This window comes from Anguilla rostrata, chromosome 10 (genome assembly GCF_018555375.3).
Source record: "Anguilla rostrata isolate EN2019 chromosome 10, ASM1855537v3, whole genome shotgun sequence".
Classification (NCBI taxonomy): domain Eukaryota; kingdom Metazoa; phylum Chordata; class Actinopteri; order Anguilliformes; family Anguillidae; genus Anguilla; species Anguilla rostrata.
Window position 1 is genome coordinate 11952511 of NC_057942.1, and position 23500 is coordinate 11976010.

The 23500-nt window shown below is 46.5% G+C and overlaps 1 protein-coding gene across 2 annotated transcripts; it reads right to left on the reverse strand.

The window, feature by feature from the left end:
• Positions 1-1372: 1372 nt before the first annotated feature.
• On the reverse strand, positions 1373-23388 carry LOC135264973 (E3 ubiquitin-protein ligase RNF34-like). Of its 2 annotated transcripts, XM_064354107.1 has the most exons (8): positions 23257-23388; positions 14420-14638; positions 11641-12036; positions 8173-8235; positions 7304-7505; positions 6166-6195; positions 5780-5821; positions 1373-3581 (listed from the first exon to the last, which is right to left on the reverse strand). In XM_064354107.1, exons 1-8 carry the CDS (start codon positions 23260-23262, stop codon positions 3394-3396), a joined length of 1146 nt encoding a protein of 381 aa, XP_064210177.1. In that variant the 5' UTR covers positions 23263-23388; the 3' UTR covers positions 1373-3393. The 2 variants fall into 2 exon arrangements, with proteins under 2 accessions (XP_064210177.1, XP_064210178.1); XM_064354108.1 differs by lacking the exon at positions 5780-5821.
• Positions 23389-23500: the final 112 nt, after the last annotated feature.

Genomic DNA, 23500 nt, shown 5'->3' on the forward strand with positions numbered 1-23500 from the left:
ACAACAGTTGGAATGTTATGCAATTGCAGTTTAAAACTGTTTCTTTTCAGTCCCATTTTCAGCACACAGTATAAAAAGAGCCATTTCATAATTTAAAAAAAAACTTTTGAAGATCCTCACCTCACGGCATTTGTGGATTTACTGCAGACATTTAAGCCCTTCAGTTTTTCAGCTTAGCCTTGTTTACCATTTGGAGCTTCAAATTAAAATCATATCAAATTTAAAAAAAAAAAAATGTTCACAAGGGAAAACTCCCTTTGTGGAACAAACAAAAACAAATCTTAGGAGGAACCAGAATACCCTCCTGTGCCCAGCTCAGGGTGTGAGGTCACAGTGACACTGTCAGACAATCAAACTATGACGGTCTTAATCAAATTTTAAAATCTGTCAAAGTAACTAATCAATCAGTTTTACAAAATGAGGTGGTTGCTTGATACTTGCTAGAATGTGTGATGAAGGCGTGTTTACCATTGGTCTTGCCAGTGCTGTTGCTGGGCAGGAGTGTTAAAATCCGTTAATAATGTTAAATGTGGCATTTCATAGACATGGGGATACAGAGTGTCCATTTCTGTATCCCCACTCTCCCCCAACCCCACTCTGCCAATGCTTTGTACCAGCAGCCAGAAATAAGCCCTCTCTGAACAGAGCACTGCAGCAGTCTGGAAGTGGGGTAATATTAATTCCTCTTAGATGTTGGCATCAAGTAGATTCGAGTGGCTGATTCAGCTTTTTCACACCTGAATCCCCCAGAATCACTTTGAGAAACCAAAAGAAGTCTACGCAGATCATTGGTTGGTATTCAGAACGTTAAGGAATTGAACACTACCGATAATAATGGAACCAGTGTTGCTTCATGTTATGTTACACTGTTGATATGCCACAGCCAAATTACTAGAATGAATATAACACAGAAAATTTGGACGATTTCAATCTGAACAAATGTATAAAGGATTTACTTGTCTGAACACACAGACCAGTAGCAAGTAAGGGAAATATATTCTTTCTAGAATGAAAATGTATTTTTTGGATTAAGCTTCAGAGAGGTTTGAGAAAGGGTTAAGATTAGTGTTATGAGGAATGTGTGGAGCTGCTCCAGGTCAGCGGAGAGAGGGAGAGGAGAGATTTAGAAAAGAGCTGATCCCGTCTCGAAACATGAAACAGCTGCCAGGTTTGTGCACGGGGGAAAACCAGCTCCAGGGCTTCCTCTGCAGTCGATATATCAAACAGGACAGCGCACAGGGAAAACAAAAACACAACGCATTGCCCCTTTCCGTTGTGTTCAGCCAACAGATTCCAAGTGTGATGTGTGTGACCAAACTTACCACGGTTACCGCGACTGTTCGGAATGAAGAGATGACAGGAAATACTGTAATTACCCAAGGTACTGTATTTTTATTAAAGTCTTTTTTTCTTTTCATTTCTTTTTTTTTTTTTTAAATTACCAAAATAAAAAGTTCAACATTCCAAAATACAAAGACTAGACCTCGCAAACTGTTTGCTTAAAATACACATTTCATGGGGGGCGTCTCGTCCGAAGCCTGCTCTGTCGCGGAGTTCGCCTGCATGTGACATCTTTAGAGAAATAGCAGCATACAATGACACCGTCGTCCACGGCATAGTGCTCGGTACATGAAGACGTTTCATATCGGATAGCCAGCCCAGAGCAGGACAGGGGTGAGAAACTGGTAAATAACCGAAAACTGTGTGAAGGTTAACAGCAGAAGCATAAAAGTAAAGACGGAATTGGAGAAAGGGGGGTGCACCCCAGCTTCTGTAACATCTGCTTTTCATTTGCAGACCCACTGACCGAGCATTAAAAAAAAAAGAAAAAAGGTGGCAACATTTCAACCAGTGAGCAGTACAATTTTACCGTGATAATAAACTAAGTCAATCTGAGGGACATTTTCAAAAATCAGATATTAAACATTCAAAGCAAATGGAAAAAAATATAGATATATACATCTCATAGTTAGTGATATGAAACATTATATGCAACTGTACAGCAATTCACTTTTCCTCTATATATAGTTCTATGTACCACAAGCGTGAGTAATAAACTTGCAGATAGATCATCTTTGATATTTGTTAGTTCTATGTGTTACTCTTAATTTAACGTAAAACACATCTCAAGGTTTTACTCCCACTTGAAAAAATATTTCATAAAAGCACATCCACAACAGAGTTAAAGATATGTAGTGTAAGATAATCTCAAACAGAAGGGAAAATACTTGAATATACTTAGCACCCGTTTTCTCCTTTTTTATTTCAACACTCGCAGTGTTGAAGAAGAACACGATGGTGAACAGTTACAAGGGGGCACAAAAAATCTGAAATATTGCTGTTCTGATATCGAGTTTACCAGACAACCTGGCCTTGGGTGGCTATTTTCAGCCTGGCCAAACAGGCATACGCCTACAGAATTAATCTGTATACATTTTGACTGTAAAGGTAGAAACGCAGGTTTTGTTTTTTAACCTCATGGGGTGTGGGTTAACCTTGTTTGGTAGAGTGCAGGTCTCTGACACTAGAACTGAAGGCATGGGAAACCCATGACGTGCTAATTAAAAGCCGCGCCTACGCAGAAAGAGAACGCGGAGAGAGAGAGACGCTTCTGCTCTCGCACGTTCCTACATTTGGCACCTAATTCACGACACCCCCTCTGCTCTAGTACAGTACGTATTCGATAAAACAGAGTTACCGCAGTTCTCTGCAGCTCATTCAGGTAGTGCTCAGCTCTACAAATGCTACAATTATTTTTTTTAGTGGTGATGCAGTTCCTCAAACAGCAAGGATTAAATCACTTTTTTCTTCATCTTTTTTTTTTGTTTAATCATTGCGAATATGATTGTACAGCCCACATTCAAATTAAAGTTGACGTGTCAAAAGAACACGTCGGTGATAACTGGAAACAAGTCAGAAGTCAGAAATAAATTTAGTGGAATGCAGTTATGCAAAAAATGTGGAATGTAGTTTGGAGCAAAGGCCCTGCTGCATGTAGTGTTTACAAGCACAGAGATTTCTTGTTCCCATTAAGCAGTACATGGTCGTACTCACAAAAAAAAAACCGTTGCATAAAAAAAAATGTAAGAAATCATTATTTAAAAAAAATCAAAATCCCTTTGAGCATCACGTTATCAGAATATAAATGTAGATGACATGAGCTGATGCAAGATGGAAAAATAATTTTGTAAAATAAATTCAAAAATACACTCTGGAGCTGTGAGTTCATAAAAAAGAAAAGAAAAAAGAAAAAAAGGGCGGCTTCACAGTATGGCCCGTGACTGTCCAGACTGGAGAGATGAGGAGCGGAGAAGTGGAGAAGAGGAGGAGAGGAGGAGCGGAGGAGAGGAGGAGCGGAGGAGCGGAGGAGGAGCCGGGGCGTCGGCGGCGGCGTTAGGACTTGAAGACGTGCACGGCGCGCACCACGTACTGCCTGCAGATGGGGCACTCGCTCATCCGCTTGCCGCACTTGGTGCAGGTGACCATGTGACCGCACTCCAGCAGCACGCAGTCGATCACCGCGTCCATGCAGATCCGGCACAGGTTGTCCTCGCTGTTGGTCAGCGGCAGCCTCTCGCCGTCTGCGAAAGCAAAGAGGGACGGAGAGCAGGAGGGTCACACATCCGCCCCAGTCACATCCTCCCCAGTCACATCCTCCCCACATCTGCGGGACGAGGCCGCCTCCCTCCGCTAGTGTTTATCAGCGCCCCGCCTTCCGATCCTGGGGTTCCCTTTCCCAGAACACGCTTTTCCTCTAATAACTCAAAGGAGGCTAAAAGAAGCTATTGAACATGAAGAGGATGACGTGTCCCCATTTGTCTGGTTTCTGAGACAAATATCCTGAGAAGCTGAGATTCACAGAAATCTACCACCCTCCTTCACAAACAATAACATTTTATTTATTTATTTTTTTGAGAAATATCGCCATTCTTACACAGGAAATGAAAACCAGCTGCATAACATGTCTTCAAACTTCTATGTCATCAACTTGATATTATTCTGTCTGGCGCTGATATTTATTTTTCCTTTTTCTGTAGCGAGCCCTGTGGTAATGTTGACCTTCTGCAGAGGAAGCGCAGTGATTGTCAGACACTGACAGACACTGCATTGCTGTACAAATGGCAGAGAGGTAGACCATTCACCTACTGCAGCAATTTCAGTTTACAGTCAACATGAACGACAGTGCGGCATAGTGACCAAACAGCTGGGTGAACATCTGGAGATTGCTGGTTCAGTTGCCAGGTGGGAAGGGAATTCTACTTTAATTAAAGTAGAGTACCATTAAGCAAGGTACTCTACTTTAATTGGGTCAATTATGTCAGTTGTATAAATGGACAAATTGTATTCAAATATAATATGTACAACGTATAATAAGAATTCTGTCCAAAATCTAATTATGCAGGAGTTGTTCATTTATTATGCGTCCCCTGCAGGTAGCCGACAATATTAATTCACCATTTAGCACTTAATCTACTTCTCCGAGGCCAAGGATCGCAGCACCTCCGGATGGGCTGTGTGCTGTATGTAGGTAACAAGGCCACGGAAGCCTTGTGATCTAAATTTCTGCCATTCAATGAGAATGCCGCACTTCATGCATCCTGCAAACGTATTATTCCAATTAATGTATACATCCCCAAAAAATGAGGGTCGCAGAATCTTCTGCAAGGAAGTCGAAATGCATCATAACAATAAGTGAGCCACTAAACCTGCCAGGGGCCCATTATTAATCATCGTGCAGCGTCTTCCGTCGCCTCAGTGAATGACTTTGTCTCCAGAAACCCAACAGGTCATAATGTGCTGGTGTCCACAGCCAGACAGAAGCTCAAGTCGAGGGCTCACGTGGTTAGGCGGCCATATTGCGTATCGCAATCCCTGTCCGTTTCAGCTCTTCTTGCGTCTTTGGGCCCCCAAAACCACTTTCAGTGAGCCACCGAAGTTTTGCCAGAGTTTTGGGCGATCAAAGAAATGCACATATAGCACCACGTGCGAGTGGACCAGGCCTTACCTCCTCCATGTACAAAAACTTACAATTGACAGCGAATTCAAAATTGGGCAACCGTGCAGCAGGCGGGAGGACAGGACACATGCTCTGAAGCACTGATGGGGTGCTAATGGTGGAGATGAGCAGATCCAGACGGCACGCGGGGAACACACAGACCTTGGGCACTAGGGAACCCACAAACGGAGCAATACAGATGAATGCGGAGGTAGGGATCTGCCGATACGTTCAGTTCTTACCCCCATGCTCTCGCAGCGCTAGGTTGTGCTCATTTTTTCACCGGATTCTCGTAGATTCTGTACGGATAGTTCTCCTCATCTGCTCTCACTAGTTCCCATAACTCTAAACATAATGTCAAAGGAATTTTCCTGGCATGAAAAAGACAATGAACTCCGGAGCGATGACTTGGAGCTCCTCCAGAACGCCACTTAAACATAGCGGCTCACCCTATGTTCTTTCTCCTTTATAGGATTATTTCAGACTCGCGCCCATAAGTCATTCGGTATGACGGTTAAAAACTGTCAATAAGAATGACATGACGGATCTCAAAGAGCACAAATGCATCTGAAGCTTTGCAGCAGGGAAAGGTAAAGGGAGGACAGAAGAACACAATGTCCCATGGTGCATCGCTGCGAGGAGTCGCATGCTTCTGCCACTGCCATGCACAGTGACCTCATGCCTTTGCTGTGGAATGATATGGATGATGATGTCACAAACACTGCTAATGGAGACATGGGTGTGGCCCGAGCGCACGGTCAAGTGCATTCATTAGCCTCTTACCTCCGAGTCCACCATTGCAGATAGGAGGGGGATAGGCAACCACTTTTGTGGGAGGGGTAAAACACAGTTATTAGATAAGGCTGTCTTATCTGGTCCCTGCATCTCACTTTCATTGCAAACCCCCATGTGAAGTATTTGCTGAAACCAAGAAATCAGAACCCCCATAGGGGAAGGGAAAAGAAGCATAAAATGTCCTCCATTACTTCTAGTTCCTCAGACAGCATGCATAGGGAGCTCTGTGGGAACTAACACACATCTATTGTACACCAAAGCACTCAGAAAATGGATAGCATTTTCATCTGTCTATAAAGGACAGTGCAGATGATGTTTATACAAGGGGCTATCGGGTGGTTGATTCAAAGAAAACAATATGTCAAGTGTCTTACCTGCAGTTATACTGTTGCTCACATTTTCCACTGAAAGAAGAAAAAAAACGAGAGGAGTTAATGGATTCTCTGCCGAAGACAACGGAAAATCATTAGTCATTTCATAAAGTCATCAGTTCTGATCATCACCACCGGCTTGAGGTTAAAAATGGAGCAGTGCATTTTAATTGTAAAATCTGGTGTTGCAATGGGGCTGTAAAAAATCAAATAAGTGCAGCCAAGATGGCGGCTAGGCTGCTTGGTACAGACCGCAGGGAGGAGACGAGCAGGCTGCAGTACGAGCGGTGACACGAGAGCCTGTTCATTGTTACCGTCTGTCCATTGTTATGAGGCACTAGGCGTTCCGAAAAAGATGCGCACACCATTAACGGCTACAGCTACTTTCACTCATTGCGGTATGAAGCAGTACGTTTCCATCTATCTGGTCTCCTTCAGCCAGTAACGATGGACTCAGACAGACCGCCGCTCCTGATTGGCTGCAGATGCTTCTATGGCTCTGGAGTCATATCCCTCATGTAGGTGCCGGCCTCAAATCACCCATCCTACACGCCTCAAACCTTCTGGACAAGACCGTCTGATTCTGGGAGCTGTGGCTGCTATTCACACCATCTCCAAGGCAACAGCGAGATTTAAATACACTGCTGTCAGTGGGGTGGGAGAAAACACTTTGCTTTGATAAAGCGAAGCTTCAGACCATCTGACACTAGCTCCAAATACAGTTGCAAGTGTATATAAATATCTTGTTGTTGAGCCCAGGTTGAAGCCATGCATATGCATTTTTTGACTGGTGCATCTCATTTAGTAGTGATTGCACAGCTGTTTCACAGAATGAAAAAAGAATGGCATCCAAAAAGAAAAGCGCTTCCATCCAAATCCAAAGTATTGTTTCACAATAACCCACTGATGATATGAAGCAGCTTGCTTTCAATGTTTCTCATTTTAAAATACCAGCAGGCCACATTTGAGCTGAACATGCATGTCATTAGGTGACTGCTACTTACGAACATGATAGCATGCGAAGAGGACTGCTTCGACAGGAACATAAACCTTATGTTAGCGTACATGCTTACATTAAGCCTTAATGTTAAAGACTCAGTGAGAGTGCTGTACATGCATGAGTGTCAGGCGGGCCGCTCACTGGATTTCCTGTTCTGCTCGTTCTCTCTGAACAGCCTGCTCACGCGCTCCACCAGCTCCCACTTCTCGCAGCAGCCCGAATAGTTGACGAAGTTGCGGGCGAGGACCTCCTTCAGCTGCCTGACGGACAGGTTCTCGATGTCTTCTAAGCTGGCGATGTCCGTCAGGGAGGCGCGGGCCCGCTTCCGGGTCAACGGGCTGGCCTGTGGGGAAGAGAGGGGGCGTGACCTCTGAGCCACAAAGCCTCGGAAACCCACAGCGGTTCATAATGGAACCCTATACCAATACCTAACCCTACACCAAACCACGCTCCAACTGACGGCTACTCAACTCCAGGTCCCGATGGCCATAGTGTCCGCAGGTACTTCCTTCAACAATACACTACATCACCTGATTTAAGTAATGGGCGTACAAGCAGGTAGAATAATTAGCAAAATTAGGTGGTGTAGCACGTGGCTGCAGCAAATTCCTGTAGAAACTGCAGCCCGCAGGACCTGGAGTTCAGTAGCGCAGCTGCAACCCATATTGGTTATACTGAAACGGTTATTGATGGAACCCCATGCTGTTTCACACAGGAGCTGGATACTAATTCATACTGGAGCCCATATCAGTTCATATTGGAACACCATAATGGTTTCATCAGAAGATATGTGAAGCATGTGCATATAAATAGAAAAGATAATCATTGACAGTACCTTAACTATATTCGCGGTACAGCTCATGATAAAGGTATAATACTGTAGCATAATGCGCTAATGTTACTCAGTTCAACTCTAATTACCCAGAAACAAAGAAAAGGTAACGGCTGCACTGAAATTCAGCGGCGCGCGAGCAGCGAGAGTCCGTCGGATTACGGAAAGGTGACCTCACCTCTGGCGTGTTTTCATGAGTCTCCAGGTTCAAGAGGGAGAGAGACGTGGCATCGCCTTGATCCTGCAGTCGACACAAAAGGCAGGGGGGAAAACAGCGTGAGCCCTCCAGGCCTTATGGCTGCTTAAAAGATGTTCTGTGGATGAGGGTCCGAGCCAGGCTGGTTTTAGCAGCGATTACAGACGCCGGGCTTTCATTGGCCAGGCGGTACTCTAATCCTGCCGGCCTTGCCTTCCATTCACAGAAAAGCTTCCTGTTGACAGGCACGCCGGGGGGTATATATAGAGCCATTCACCTTTGATGATCCGTTTGAACTCCTGAGATTTAAATACCCTGGAATGAAGTGGAGGACGCGGCCTAATCCATCCTAATGCCATTCATGTTCATCTGCTGGCTGCGTAACAAGGATACATGTGTCTAGAGTGGATTCCTCCAGGCTCGCTATTAATAATTCTGTGTAATTTGCCCATTGGAACAGACAGATTTTTTTTAGAACTATACCATAGAACAAAGTGAATCCGCGCAGCCAAATGCAGCAGCGTCAAACGCGGTTCTCTGAGAATGACGTAGTCCTCCTTTTTGGTCAATCCATACCGAAGCAATCAAATTCCTTTTGGAGATCAATCCTCACTCAGACTTCCTCCCCTCAGCAGCCATGCATGCAGATTAATGGGAAATGAGCCTTGTGGAAAACAATGTGTCTGCAATCCTCAGCATGTAACGATGAAGCTCAGAACCTCCCTGCCATCCGCTGTTCAGTGAAAGACTTTTCCAGTGGTCGCTAGTCCATGGAACGCTGCGTACGGAATGCTGGACATTTCAAAATCTGCGTTTTGCACCAATTAATTTGCATTCTGATAAAAATAACTATTAATATGCAAACTATGACACTATAACAGAAGTGAAATGAAACAGCAGGCTTAGCGGGATGAAATAAGACACAAATAATGTTTTGGCGTTCTGATCAAAACAAATATTTGCCACACAGGCTAATAATATTTTTAAAACCCTAGGAGCAATTTCTGTTTTAATTTACCCATTTTGAGCAAGCTAGCTAAAGTGTGCCCTGTCGTTTTCAACATTTCATTCAAATGAAGCGTTTTCTCTTTGAGTCTCACAATGCTTCCAATGGCTGTGTGAATATTAGGATCAATATACAACACTAATGTCAGGCCCCATAAGACGATTGGCTCAAAGAAATAGAAGTAATTCTTTTTGGCTCTTTTTTTGGGCATTTTGGCAATTTTTTCTGCATAAAAACCACATAATCCTGCATTGGAGCAGGACTCACTCGCTCACTTACACAAGCACTTGTGTGCACACAAACACTTGCACACTTGCTTGCACATCCTCACACACACGCATGCACACACCAACATTGTGCATGTATACTCATGCACCCACACATGCGCATGTATACTTGCACACAGACACACACATACTCAGTCACACTCATATGCAGTTGCACGTCTGTGCATGCACACGTGATGTGTCCAAGCCTAGCCCCCCTCTCCATGCTGCCCCCAGTGAGCATTTCCCCCGCTGGACCTGCCGTCCCAGCATCCTCTGCTTTTAATAATGCATCGGCCTGCCTGCTTCAGTCCTGCTCAGAGTCCACTACCCCCCCACACCACCGCGAGCTGCTTCCCCCCGCCTGTCTTGGCATTTATGGGCCCCTAATCAAATAAAGATCCATTTGAAACACTGGTCCCAAAAAGTCCTCCAGTTAATTGCAAATCCCTTCAGGCCTCAGTGGAAACATCAGTCAGGGATTCTGGGGGCGGTACTAGGCTGTACTAGGCTGTACTGGGCTGCCCCACCCCCCCTCCCTCCCTCCCTTCCCCCCACAGAGAGTTACTATACAGTCCTTCCAGCACCCTGTCAATAAAAGTGCCCGAATGCTTAGGGAGAATTTCAACAAGGAATCGTTTTTTCTGTGTACTGGAGAATCAGAGCACCTCACGGACACCCCCTCTCTGCACTCTAAGCATCAAGAGGAAATGGGGGGGAAAAAAACAAGCTTTCAGTATTATCTGCTGTTCACTGGAGCACTGATACAATTTCCGCCTTGTAATGGCTGTTACACGGAGAGATTGATATAGCCACACATCAAAAAGCCAAATTTAGACCTTTTAAATGGCACATTGAAACACCAAATGGTCCCAGAGGCAGAAATCGAGACATTTCCCATCTTTTTAAGACCGAGCATTGATGCTTAATGGACTTATTGAACCACATGTTGTTACGACTATTATACAAATGGCCCTGGAGACATAAAATAAGCAACAGGGAAGATTTACACACCGTACATTGAGCCCCCGCCACTGCCCCCATTACCACGCTATACCATTCCACATTTACAGAATGGAATAACAGTACAGGACCGGACCTCACTGAAACTGCGGCCGACGCCATGGTCTATGTTCAGAGGAGACGATGTAGTTCTGTTTTTAAATGAAATAATGCTAAAATGGTGTCCAATGCAAGACCATGAGCACTACAGGTATTTTATAGGTATTACATGCGGGCATGGACGTGGATTCCAGAGGGGACAGGGGGACCCCCCCTAACTTTGGGGAAAATATTATAATTTCGTATTGGGTTGGTGTTGTTAGCGTCCCTGCCCCCAAAAGAAAATTTCCTGTTGAAATGAGATCTGGGACCTTGTGCGTAGGTACACTTAATCAGCCGGACTGACATGGCGGCTGGAACAGCACCTGTGTCAACTGTAAGGAGTACATTTGCCTTTGCATTACAGTCAGGAATTGCGATTTTTCTCTATCAGTCATCAACGTTCATCTTCATTTGCACCCCTTCCATAAGTAAAGCCCATCTCATTATGTATTTCGGGTGTGGTTAATCTGTTTACCGGAGGGTGGGTGGGGGGGTGTGTGCTTAGCCTGCATACCCGGAGGGTAGGGTGTGGGGGGCGTGGCTAGCCCACATGCCTGCAGGGCGGGGAGGTGTGGGGGGCGTGGTTAGCCTGCATGCCTGCAGGGCGGGGTGTGAGGGCGTGGTTAGCCTGCATGCCTGCAGGGCGAGGTATGAGGTGTGGGGGGCGTGGTTAGCCTGCATGCCTGCAGGACGGGGAGGTGTGGAGGGCGTGGCTATCCACATGCCTGCAGGGTGGGAGGTGTGGGGGCGTGGTTAGCCCACATGCCTGCAGGGCGGGGAGGCGTGGGGGGCGTGGTTAGCCTGCATGCCTGCAGGGCGGGTTATAAGGTGTGAGGGCGTGGCTAGCCCACATGCCTGCAGGGTGGGGAGGTGTGGGGGGCGTGGCTAGCCCACATGCCTGCAGGGCGGGGAGGTGTGGGGGGCGTGGTTAGCCTGCATGCCTGCAGGGCGGGGAGGTGTGGGGGGCGTGGTTAGCCTGCATGCCTGCAGGGCGGGGAGGTGTGGAGGGCGTGGTTCGCCTGCATGCCTGCAGGGCAGGGTATGAGGTGTGGGGGGCGTGGCCGGCCCGCGTACCTGGAGGGTGGTCCCTGAGCTTTCGCTCCTGCTGAAGGGTTCTCCCTGAGAGGCGGAGAGCGCGGACTGCTCGGAGGCGGAGCGCACGGTGGAGGGGGGCGGGGTGAAGCGGGAGCGGGGGCGGGCGTGCAGGCTGGCCGCGTCGGGGTCCTCCTCGCCGCCCGCCCCCTGGTGGCACAGCACCAGGTCCACCAGGTCCTGCTTCTCGCGGCAGGTGTCGGTGGGGATGTTGCGCAGCAGCAGGTACTGCCGCAGGTCCTTGACGCGCAGGCGCATCAGCTGTGGCCGCTGGAAGGCCGTGCCCTTCAGCAGGTGGCAGGTGGCGCACCTGCGCAGGTTCTCCGCCAGCACTGAGCACAGGGAGCAGAAGTTCTTCTTGCAGTCGCAGCAGATGTGCTGAGCGAGAGAGAGAGGAGAGAGGAGAGAGAGGGAGAGAGAGGAGAGAGAGGGAGAGGGGGAGAGAGAGAGAAGGGATAAGCAGGGGTGTCAGTGTACAGGTGCCCAGGCCTTGAGTGGGGTTCCCAAAATGGAGCTCATATCACACAGGTAGTTCATTACATGACTCTACTAAATTGGGCTTTTAGCAAAGCTATTCAGATGCAGAGCCTTTGTTAGCGGTCTAATAAAGGTTGGCCTTTGAGTTAGCCCACGGGGTCCACTCAGTGGAAAGAGAGACAGGTGAGAATACCGTGGGCGTTGGAAACTGGGCTTTTAAAGATAAACCCTAAAAGGACAGAAATCAGCATCTTAAAGCGTTCCTCAGCCGACGCGTATCCGCTTCCCGTTATCTCCCGATGCCCGGAACGGGCCGGCGGCAGATCCTTTCTTTCATGTCACCGGCGTCAAGCGCTAATAAATGCATGCCCAGGGATTATTCGCTCCGTTGGCATGGCGACCACGAAAAAGCAAGGGTGGCCGAGGAGGGGGGTGGGGGGGTCTGTGGCTGGGAAGGGACTGACTGACAGACTGACTGACGGTACTCATGACGGTGATGCTCAGAGATCAACTTTCTTCTCGGCTGTCCATCACCGGCTTATGTAAGCCCAGGAGCGGGGCGGGGCGGGGCGGGGCGGCGGGAGTGCCGGGCAGGGGGGGGGGGTGGAGATAAGGTGCCGGACGCGCGGCGGACGGCCCGGTGAAGCGCATCACACAGGAGACACCGGGCCGGGACGGACTGTCCGTCACTGGCGCCGATCCACACCTCCCCCCCCAGGTGACGGGCTGCCTTTAATGTCCAGGAAAGAGGCATCCTGCATCCCAACAGCCATGAGCAACACGGCTGAGCTGGAGCACTTATTCCCACCCTTTAATCTGCACAGGGCCAAATACAGCGCACAATGCCTCTGCGATATGCCCCGAATGACATTTAGAGGACTCTCAAATTCAAGAATGATATGGATATCTCTGAAGCACACCACTCACTGCTGCTGCTGCTGCTGAAGCATCACAGTGTGAGCTGCAGCTGTGAGATCTCTGGATAAATGATTTAGCTCCAGATGCAAAAGCTCTGTGTTTCTCTTCATCCCAACATGGCCACTAGGGGGGGGGGTGTAATGTGTCGCCTCCCTACACTGCGCCACCCTGCACTGGGCCACTCCCTGTCTGAACACATGGCCCAACCCTTCACCCATATTCAACAGCGTCTTATCCTGGCTGGCTCTTAGCACACAGGGGGATCGTATGCAAAAGCGAACGAGACCGCGCACTAAATCACCTGGGACCGGGGGTGACAGGAAAGGGGGCGGGACGACATGCGCAGCCTCTATGCAGGGGCGGGGTTTATGGGTTGTGGTGCGCTCCAAGTGATCAGAGGCCTATGGCCATACCTGCCCCTGTGAATCTCTTACACGACTCACAAATCACAGTTTGTCCAGGAGAGTCCATTAACGGACAGCGGCTGTTATTCATTAATGCGCTGAGTATCTGAGGCAACTTAGGGGCGGGCCAACAGGTCAGTCTGTTACCACGGCACCACTTGCCAGCCTAGTCATCATCAAGTGTGAAACACTCACTTTTTCATATCTGGCAAGAATTATGCCTTGTGAAACCCGAACAGAAAAGGAATATATTGGAAAATACATTGAATGTACTCCTTTGAAACAAGTCAACTTATAATGGAAAATATAAACATTTCTGCTGCTTGGAAATATTGTGATTTACTACATTTCTGTGAAATATGTTTATCACTATATTTACTACATTTCTGTGAAATATGTTTATCACTATATTTACTACATTTCTGTGAAATATGTTTATCACTATATTTACTACATTTCTGTGAAATATGTTTATCACTATATTTTCCAAGACATCTAAATATGAACAATATATTACAGTACAATCGATTTCTGTCAGGGAAGCCATGTCACATTTACCTTTAATCTTCCTAACAGTAGGTTCCAGTTATCCATTATAACTTCAATACGATTACCATGGCAAATGTATTCAGAAAATAATAATTACATTACTGTATCCCATAACACAGCAAGTACCGTACAGTGGATAGTAGATAATCCTGTAGACATATCATGTACACACTTAGCTGAATGAAGCCTAGTTCAAATGAGTACATTTGTGGCCAGTTCATTATGCAATTTCGAACACTTAAAACAGTTATGAGCACTCAAGGCTGTTTTAGACAGCTAGCCTGGTTTATCAAAACAAAGCGAAATGTACGAGGGAGGACCGATGCATAATTGGAGTACTTCTCCTGCATCCACTTAACCCTCATCATGAGAGTGCATTAGACGGCGTCTTCCCGCCCCGCCCCTCCACACACCTTCCTCCTGAAGACGGAGAAGGCCTGGCCGCAGGCCTTGCATACGAGGCAGGGGCTCCCTGAGCTGGCGGGCGGGTAGGTGGAGTAGCCGGCGCTGGGGGCGAAGCGGAAGGGTCCGGCGCCCGCCCCGAAGCCGGGCTGCTGTCCGCGCACCGCCCCGGTCCCCATCACTTCATTCAGCAGTCCGCAGCATGAAGCCCACATGGACGAGGCTCCAGCCTGAGGGTCACACAAGCACACAGGTTTTTAGGGGGGTCAGGGGTCGGCGAGGCAAAGCCAAGGGGGCACGTCTGCCGTGGGAGAGTGAGGCTTCTGGCACCGCCTCAGAATGGGCGGAGCTTTTGTGTTCTGTTTTCAGCCAATCACAGTGTACTGATATGGAGCGCTCTCTCATTGGTTCATACGAGCTAGAGGTTGATATAATGTGGTATTGGCACTCTTTATGAGATTATCTGAACATAGCCTCATTCCCCCACTGCACTGAGTCAAGGACCAAGTTTTGCTAACAGTAGACCTTCGGATTCTCTTTACCATCAGATCAGCTCACACTCCTCTTTTAAAGAGGGCCTATTCCAGAAACAGCTGCCCTCCTGAGATTTACATGCACTAGAATCACTAGAGTCTGCAGGGCGTGGTATGATAAACAAAAAACATCCAGTAAGTTCTGTGGGCAAAAACAACTTGTTAATGATAGCAGTCAGTGGAGACCGGGAAAACTAGTCCAAGCTAACAGAATCTCTGAATGCACATGCTCAACCATGAAGTGGATGGACTACAGTGGCGTTTTTGCTGTGACATGCAGAATTGGTCATGCAGGCAGGTAGGTAGGGGCAGAATTTGGTGTAAACAGTATGAATCCGTGGATGCACCCTGCCTTGTGTTAACGGTCCAGGCTAGCGGTGGTGCTGTACTAGTGAGGGGAACGTTTTCTTTGCGCACATTAGGCCCCTTAAACGCTGAGCATCATTTCCATGAATATTACACTGATTTCAGTCGACTCCATTGGCCTGCACAGCCCCAGAACTCAATCGAACAGAACACCTTTGGGTTCAAATTGAAATGGGAGGTTTGCAGTATGAATGCAGAAATTTTGCAGGAACTGCAGCACTTTGTTGAATCCATGCCACAAAGAATTCAGGCTGTTTTGGAGGCAAAGGGGGGTCCTAACCAGTAAGCTACTAGATGAGTGTAACTAATAAATATATATAGACACAAACACACACACATACTGTATATATGTACAGTAAATATACAAATAATCATTCACAAACATTGTGTATGACCACCATTGTGTGACGCCTCTCACATTGCATGACTTAGCCACGGCCTACATGTTCCGATAACCTGCTTGGCTGGTTGTTCAAACTCCGTCCCAACGTTGTTTCTGGGAAATAATAGCGCGCGCTTTTGGGACGTTGCGAGCGGTACAAACAGGCGCGGTCTAAAAATAGCGGGCGGTCTCATGGAGACCGGATATTAATCCCCTGCGATCCACACGGCGGGACTTAATGAGAAAGCCTCACGGGCAACGGGCTGATGAGCCGGGCCAGCGATGGCAGCCGGCTCCCCGATGGAGCGATTACCTGCGCGGCGTGAGGTAGGGCCGGCGCCGCCGCCCGCCCGCGCCCCGTCCCTCCGCCCGCGACCGTCCCTCCGCCCACGACCGTCCCTCCGCCCACGCCCCGTCCCTCCGCCCACGACCCGTCCCTCCGCCCACGACCCGTCCCTCCGCCCACGACCGTCCCTCCGCCCACGACCATCCCTCCGCCCACGACCATCCCTCCGCCCGCGCCCCGTCCGCCCGCCCGCTCTTCACAACCGACAGGAGGCAGGGCGAAGCCACCCAGCTTCCTGACCTTGCCAAACTTTTCCCAACTATCCCAACCTGCAGTTCCAGCCAATCGAGTCTTTGGCGGAGCCACATTTTCCCACTGGTATTATTAACAGCAGGCAGATAAAAGGGAAAAGCATATTTATGTTTCAAAGGTGAAGAGCTAAGCTTCCTGTTTCCGTACAGAGAGTGCAGCTGCAGCACAGAAACACCAGCAAAAAAGGACACCGAAGGAGCCGCAATCAACGTGTTCACTGTGCTGGAGGAGGAGGCCGCCAAACTGTTGCTGACTGATTTGTTTTTTGCTTTTCGCACACTCCACTCGTCCCCGCCTCACGCCGCAAACAATCAGCGCTCTGTCAGCGTCAGCTGCTCCAGAGCGGGAGGAGTGGGGAGGCGCCGCGATCGCGCGTCCCGTGCGGGTCCCCCCCGGCGCCTCTCTGCTCGCGGGAACACCCCGTGCTGTACCGCGCGCGGTACGGGGGGGAGCCCGGGCGCGGCCCAGCCGGGAGCACAGACCGGCGGTAAGCCCGCCACCGGCCTTCAGCGCATCGGTCTCTGGGCCGCCTCTTTCTCTCAAACAGGCTGACAGAACAGCGCCGCGCTTCAGACTGCTCTTTTCGCCTCTACCGCACTGCCACCGCGGTCACGAGTTTACTCTGCTTCTGTCACCACAGCCTCCCCCCCCCCCCTCTCCTAGGACAGGGGGTTCACTGCAGAGGCGCCCCTCGAAGCGGGACAGGACAGACCCGTTCCGGGTTCCGCCGGGGACCGCGCGCGGAGGATCAAAGCTGAGCGGCGCATTAAAAATGCAAACCTCTGCCTGTCCCGAGGGGACGCCGCACACCGCCCTCCAAACGCAAAAAAAAAGATGCTGCGTGCTGCGAGGGCTCAGGCAAACCTACAGCAACACTCCATCCCATAATAACAGACGCGGTCATGGCACCGGAGAGACTTTAGAATAACAGACGTTACTGTTCTGGCGAAGCTGGGTCCATGCCACGGGCTGAGCTTTTCTCCTATGGCCTTAATTAGCCTAGCTCTCTGGAAATCAATGGAGGAACTAAGTCACGGAAATAGGACGGAACAGCAACAGGAAATGATTCGTCCCGTGCCGCTGAATGGCTACCTGGTCCTAGCGATGACCCCAGCTGCACCTCCCGTCTCACTGATGCTTACCTGGATAACCATCATCTGTCAACCTGCTCAATCTCACATACGGGCCCATTCATTGGCCTTCACTCATTGGCCCTTCAATGAAACATCCTGCATCAGTTCAAGAGAGTGGGGCAAGTGTGCGCTTCCAAGTGTGTGCTGCCTGCTGCAGCTTCTTTCCCCACTCTGCAATACACCTGCAGAGCTGCACTGTCACTACCTAAGAGCACTCTTCATGCACAGCTGGGGCAGGGAGACTGTAGGCAACCAATCAGCCAGAGGTTGCCGCCGGAAACCCTCCCCTACTGGATAACGCTACAGCCAATTACGTGTCACCCTAGGGGTTGCCAGCCAGTCAGTACTGGCACATTCAGGATGCTGTGTCAGGCCATGGGTGCATCATTACAACAGGAACCACTGCTTCATATGATACACGACAGCTCAGCGATTAATACATTTATGTTTCTCTTAAACCCAAAGCCATTAAATGTTTATCTGAAACCAAAACCAGAAAACACAGCAGGGCCCCAGTAGGCCTGAACCTAATCCTTGGCATGCAGGTTGTTCTTTGATAGCCAGCAATGAAACAAACCTGACTGCTGCCATCAAACAGAGGCATGCTATAGGCTAAGTCACGGAACTTTCCCAAAAAAAGAAACATCCACAGGTTCATTCTAGCTGCTGGAGTTTGGTTCAGACTGCTTTTTAAAGAGCGCAGTACTGTGGTATTCTGCACCTGGAAATGGCTGGAAAATTAAGTCACACTTTAAATGGAGAAGTCACCATCACATTAGGCTCTTTCACAATGGAGGCACAGTAAAGCCACATAGTTCTGTGTGAAGTTGGAGCACACAGGCGATCATTCCTAACTCAGTTAAAGAGAGCCCAGGGCTCCAACCCCTGAAACACACGATGCCCTAAAACTTCAGGTGAGATCAGCATAAAATGTACAGAAGAAATTAAGTCACGCTGTCTGTCTTCTGTGTTTCTGAAGAGAGCAAAGTGTGTGTCACCAATAACGCAAGCAATCCATGTGCCGCAGGTGATATGTCCATCACCTTCACATTGGCCAACAAATTTAAAGAAAGCCACTCAGTTTGCGTTACAAACGCCAATCTGAAAGTAAACAATCCCATTTTGAGTATAAATGCAGATGTACTCTTGGGGTAGCAGCAGACACATTTTTTTTTCCAAAACGTGATGAATGAGATGAGACTAAATCAAATATTATCAGTGTTTTCTTGGTTTGTTACAGTAATAAAGTCAAAAACGGTTATGCTCTTATAGCCTCTCCTGGGATATTAAAATCTGACTGGCAGTTTCAATAACAGCAAATATGCAATATTTACCTGCTTAATGAGACATATTTATCAGCGCAAGACTTCTCCTACTTTGTATGGGTTTTGACAGATTCCAAATGACCATGCCCGCTCAGGACAAGTAAACATCTCAGAATCGTTTAGAGGGTAGCAATAAGCCTGTGGCATTCCCTGAACAAAACCAAATTTTAAAATGAGACAGACACAGAGAAATAGCCACAGTCTCCCACCCCTCACATTTGGAGCTGTGTCAATCAGGAGGTCTCTACAACAGGACCCACTGTTCAGCTGCATTTCAGCCACAGCAGCGATACTGCAAGACACCGAAATATTTACGCAGCATGCAATACCATGCAACAAAGAACTCATTTCATAAAGGTCAAGGGTTTAAACTATAGTTTGAATATTGGGGGTGCTGAAAAATGCATGGACCCCAAGAACTTCAGCCTTGTAGGGGAGACTCTGCAGGCATGCCCCCTGGGAGAATTTATTATTTTTTATTTTTTTAAGAACAGCTGTGAAATGATCATTTCTGTTGAATACTAAGGGGAAAATACTACAGATTTCTGATTCATTAATACATCTCATGCGCAGCAGTGGGATATGATTGCAACTGTAGCAACAATAAGTGCTTGAAGTTTCAAAAAAAAAAAAAAAAATCACAGAAAACAGTAAACCAGAGGATATCGCGGAAATTGAAAAAAATGGAGAAAGTCAAGGAATCCGTGGTACCTGCGACTTCCGTGACAAACACCCAGCCTTCAGTTAAATCCCATCATGAAATACCCATCTTTATTATATGAAACTATTTTTCTCATCGTCATGCTATATTACTGGGGGGGGTGAGGGGGGTTATATGGTCTGTTCTGTAATATTTGGGGGGTTGTAACCCCCCTCATCCCACCCGTAAATTGGGTCCTATAGTAAAATAAGAAACCTACAATGAGGGCCATGCTGCTAAACTACTTTATTTCAAATTTTAATACCAGCCATGACACATCTGCCCCCCCAAGACCATACAACAAGCTATGTTCTATGCATTGTCACAGGCATACAGAGGCCACATTGTATCTAACACCTGAGTACTATCCTGCAGTTGGGTATAAATAGGAAGGTAATAATGCATTCAGTCAACCATACAATTAGATAGCAGAGCCAGCTTACACTCAAATGATAAAGCAACAAGAGGTTCCCTAGCATTAAAGGGGAACGCCACCCAAAAATCATAATTTATTATGTTTTGTATTGCCCTCAGAATAACGGATGTGATCGGTATTTCATGTGCCAAAGCCAAACCTTTCATCTGTTATCTGAAAAAATAATTATGACCTTTTGAGGTAATGATGTTATTGGGATGAAACTCCTCTTATTCCTATCTTTCAAAGGGAAAATTTGGGTGTGGCTTCCACTGTGACACTATACATAGGCCTAGATGCATTACTCCAAGATGGGAGATACATAAGGAGAAGATCGGCATGTTGAAAATGTTGTCATTTTCCCCCACCAGTTCACGGTGCTATTTACTATAAAATGTTTCATCGTAAGGTGACGTTCCCCCTTAATAAAGTGGACCCAAGCACATGAGACTACTGTGTGTATAAATACACCACGGTTTTTACATAGCTCATTTTTAGAATTAAATAACACAAACTTTGAGTTTTTTGTGATAGTTTAATAATTTAACAAACTGAAATTGGAATGTAATGCAAATGATGAGCATAGAAAACAGCGACAATGTTGTAGCCTTTTAGTTGGACTACTATGAAGTAAAATTCTCAACCCATGACCAAAAATATGCCTCCAATTGTTTACTGAACTCTGCATAAATCATGGTAAGAGCTATTTTTAAAATGGCGTGTCTTCTACAGTAATGCCTTCCTGTTGAGGGAATTGCTGTTGCATTTTCTTCTACACTTGAAGCATAGAAATGCGAGCCAGTGGCTGCTAGAGACCGGAGAAAGCACTGCGGGGGGATGGCCTACCATTAGGAAAACACTGTGCGTTCAGCCACAGTGCCGACTGTCATTTTGTGGCAACGAGCAAAATCTAACAGTCAACGGCAAAAACTAAAATTTTTGTTGGGTTATATTTACACCGAGGGTTGACTTCAAACTCTATAAGTTTGACTGCATGCTGACCCAGATAAATGACTGTCTCAGCCTATCTATGCCATTTAGCATATTTACCCCTGCCATACCTATGAGTCATGCCTCAAGATTCTTCACTGGAAATTAGAAACGTAATCTCCTACACTGGCTTTATAGACAATAAGCTTGCAACACAGCAATGTACGCATGGACGCACGTGGTCCTGGGGCTTTTGGGCATCATAAGATGCCAAAACGTCACACACACACACAAGTCATGTAAACAAATTCAGATCAAAGATTTGGGACCAAAGCATCACTGGAACTGAAGTCGTTGACAACTGCAATTGTGGGTGAACCATCAACTTTTTCTCAACTCTTCATGTCACCAGTTGCACACAACAGAGAGTAATGCAAACAATCTTTTTTCAAAAAAAAAAAAAAAAACCTTATCAATCAAACGAGCTATTATAAGATTTATCATGCAAGGCTGTGATATGTATTGGATAAGCAAAATCAACTGGCCAAAATCAGATGCCTTGAGGCCACTGGAAATAGTTAATGCAGTGGTACAGATTTATGGTAACAAAGGCTATAAAGACTATGAAATTAATTTCATGCACAGAGGTGCACACACACACCTACACATGTACTTTGTTGAAACAGGATGTGTTGAAGGTGGATTTTGAAACCACTAAGCATCCACTGTTGAATGATGCTTTTGATTTTGTTGCATGGCAATTCCAAATTAGGCGATCTGTATAACAAATACAGCACTGCATACAGTACCCAATAGCAACAACTATAGTTGCAATTTGTCAAATAGAGAGAAAGGATGATGGCTTAGATTGCCTGCGTTAAAATGATTAAATGGTATCCCGGGAAAATAAAGATGACATACAATTATGGGATCCATTAGTTCGTCCATATCGGCTTTTCTTTTTTTTTTCTTTTTTTTTTACAATCCAGGGTACTCCTGCAACTTGATCCACTGCTGCTCTGAACAACTGAAATGCTGCTCTGAACAACTGCTCTGAACTTAACATGTGACTAGATAAAGTAGCCTAACTATTTTTATAAAAATAAAAAACCTACTGTTACATGAGTTTGAACAACAAGGGGATATACTGACTGCTCACGAAGTAGCCTTGTATCAGCGGATAGGTCAGTAATCTGACACATTGAGGTTAAATGTAGCGATACTGTCTGTGTCAGCACAACGCCATTACAACGATGGCAGGATCTTACTTGACGTTTTTGTATTTTTCTCAAGTATAAACTAGTTTAAAACCTAGCTTACGATTTATATATGAAAGGGTACAACCTGTTAAGAAACAAAATAATACACCACCTACTTGGTAACATTTCTTCCCTCACTGAGATAATTAGGTGATCTGTGTCATTATGATTCATTTAAAACAAAAATAGTGTTAAACTTTGATCCGTCACTGTTTTAATAAACAAAATCTTGAAAAGTAATTTAGAGTTAGTTGACAATGGCCTGCGAGCTTGTGTAAAACAATGTACGTTCGCCTCTGTTACAATAACTACCGAAAATAGACTTTCAATCACGGACTGCAGCAATAAACTGTGATCTCACTGCATTAGCACAGGTTACCAAGAGGATTTGTGTTCTTCAATGACCGCTGTTATGCTTTCGCTAAGCAACTTAGCAAGCTCATGAGCTGTGGTTGTCATTGACAAAACCGAAGCACAGAACTGTATGCTCGCAGCCGTATGTCGGCTCGTGCGCACTATAATTTCAGGCTAGGTTAAAAAAAAACTCACTCTTTCAAAGAGTATAAAAGTATAGATATGCTTTATTACTATCTACCTGATGACAACCTAATTTCGTGCCAAAGTAATGCTACACTATTTGTAGTATGATGACTACCCAGCTCGTAGCTAACTGTGGGTTAGGCTGAGTGATTCCAGAGAAAGCCAAGAGAATCTCGATGATGCCATTGCTTAGCCAGCAATCACAAATAGTATGACTTGCAGTTAACAAGCTAGTTACTTGCAAAATTACAAGACATCTAAGTAGAGAGCAAGCAGCTAACATTTCTTGTAATTCTTCAGCACTAAAATATAAGCTTATGTTAGTTAGTATGTTCTTCCATCTGACTTCAACAGAAGCTTTCGAATTTTGCAATATTATATGAACTTAGGTAGCTAGCTACTGACAATAGATAACTACACATTGCGAGTTCCAGAACACTGGACAAGCTGTATGATTCGACTAACCAGTGACTCTGACAGTATAGTAAAGCTGCCAGCATAGACCCAGCTAGACATACGTTAGTGCCGTTAACTAACCGAAAAGGAAAGGGCTAGCTAGCAAGCTACAAAGCTAAATTAAAAGTTGAAAGAAGCTCATTCAGCAGACAAGCTCTCGCCCTCTGCGTAGCAAACCGTTATTTGTAAATGTGACATAAAATGACTTTACCTTCATAGCAACTCCCGGTTGTGGAATTTACCAAAATATATTGATAGGATGACCATTGCAAGAACACCAAGGATCACTCCATTACGTCTTCGCTTTCCGTCAGTCCCCGTGCCTTAGTAGAACTAACATAAAGTAACAGACACAATTTCCACCAATCATAGGGGAACGGCAGGCACTGCTATCTATAGAAGCCAATCACCATTGAAGGGCGTTTACTTTCATGATTACCGTGCTATGTGGGGAA

Coding starts and splice junctions, on each gene's coding strand:
- LOC135264973 (XM_064354107.1), bottom strand. Junction 12,037..14,419: donor TCTCCGTCTTCAGGAGGAAG/GTGTGTGGAGGG, acceptor TCTCTCGCTCAG/CACATCTGCTGCGACTGCAA. Junction 5,822..6,165: donor GAGCAACAGTATAACTGCAG/GTAAGACACTTG, acceptor CTCCCACAAAAG/TGGTTGCCTATCCCCCTCCT.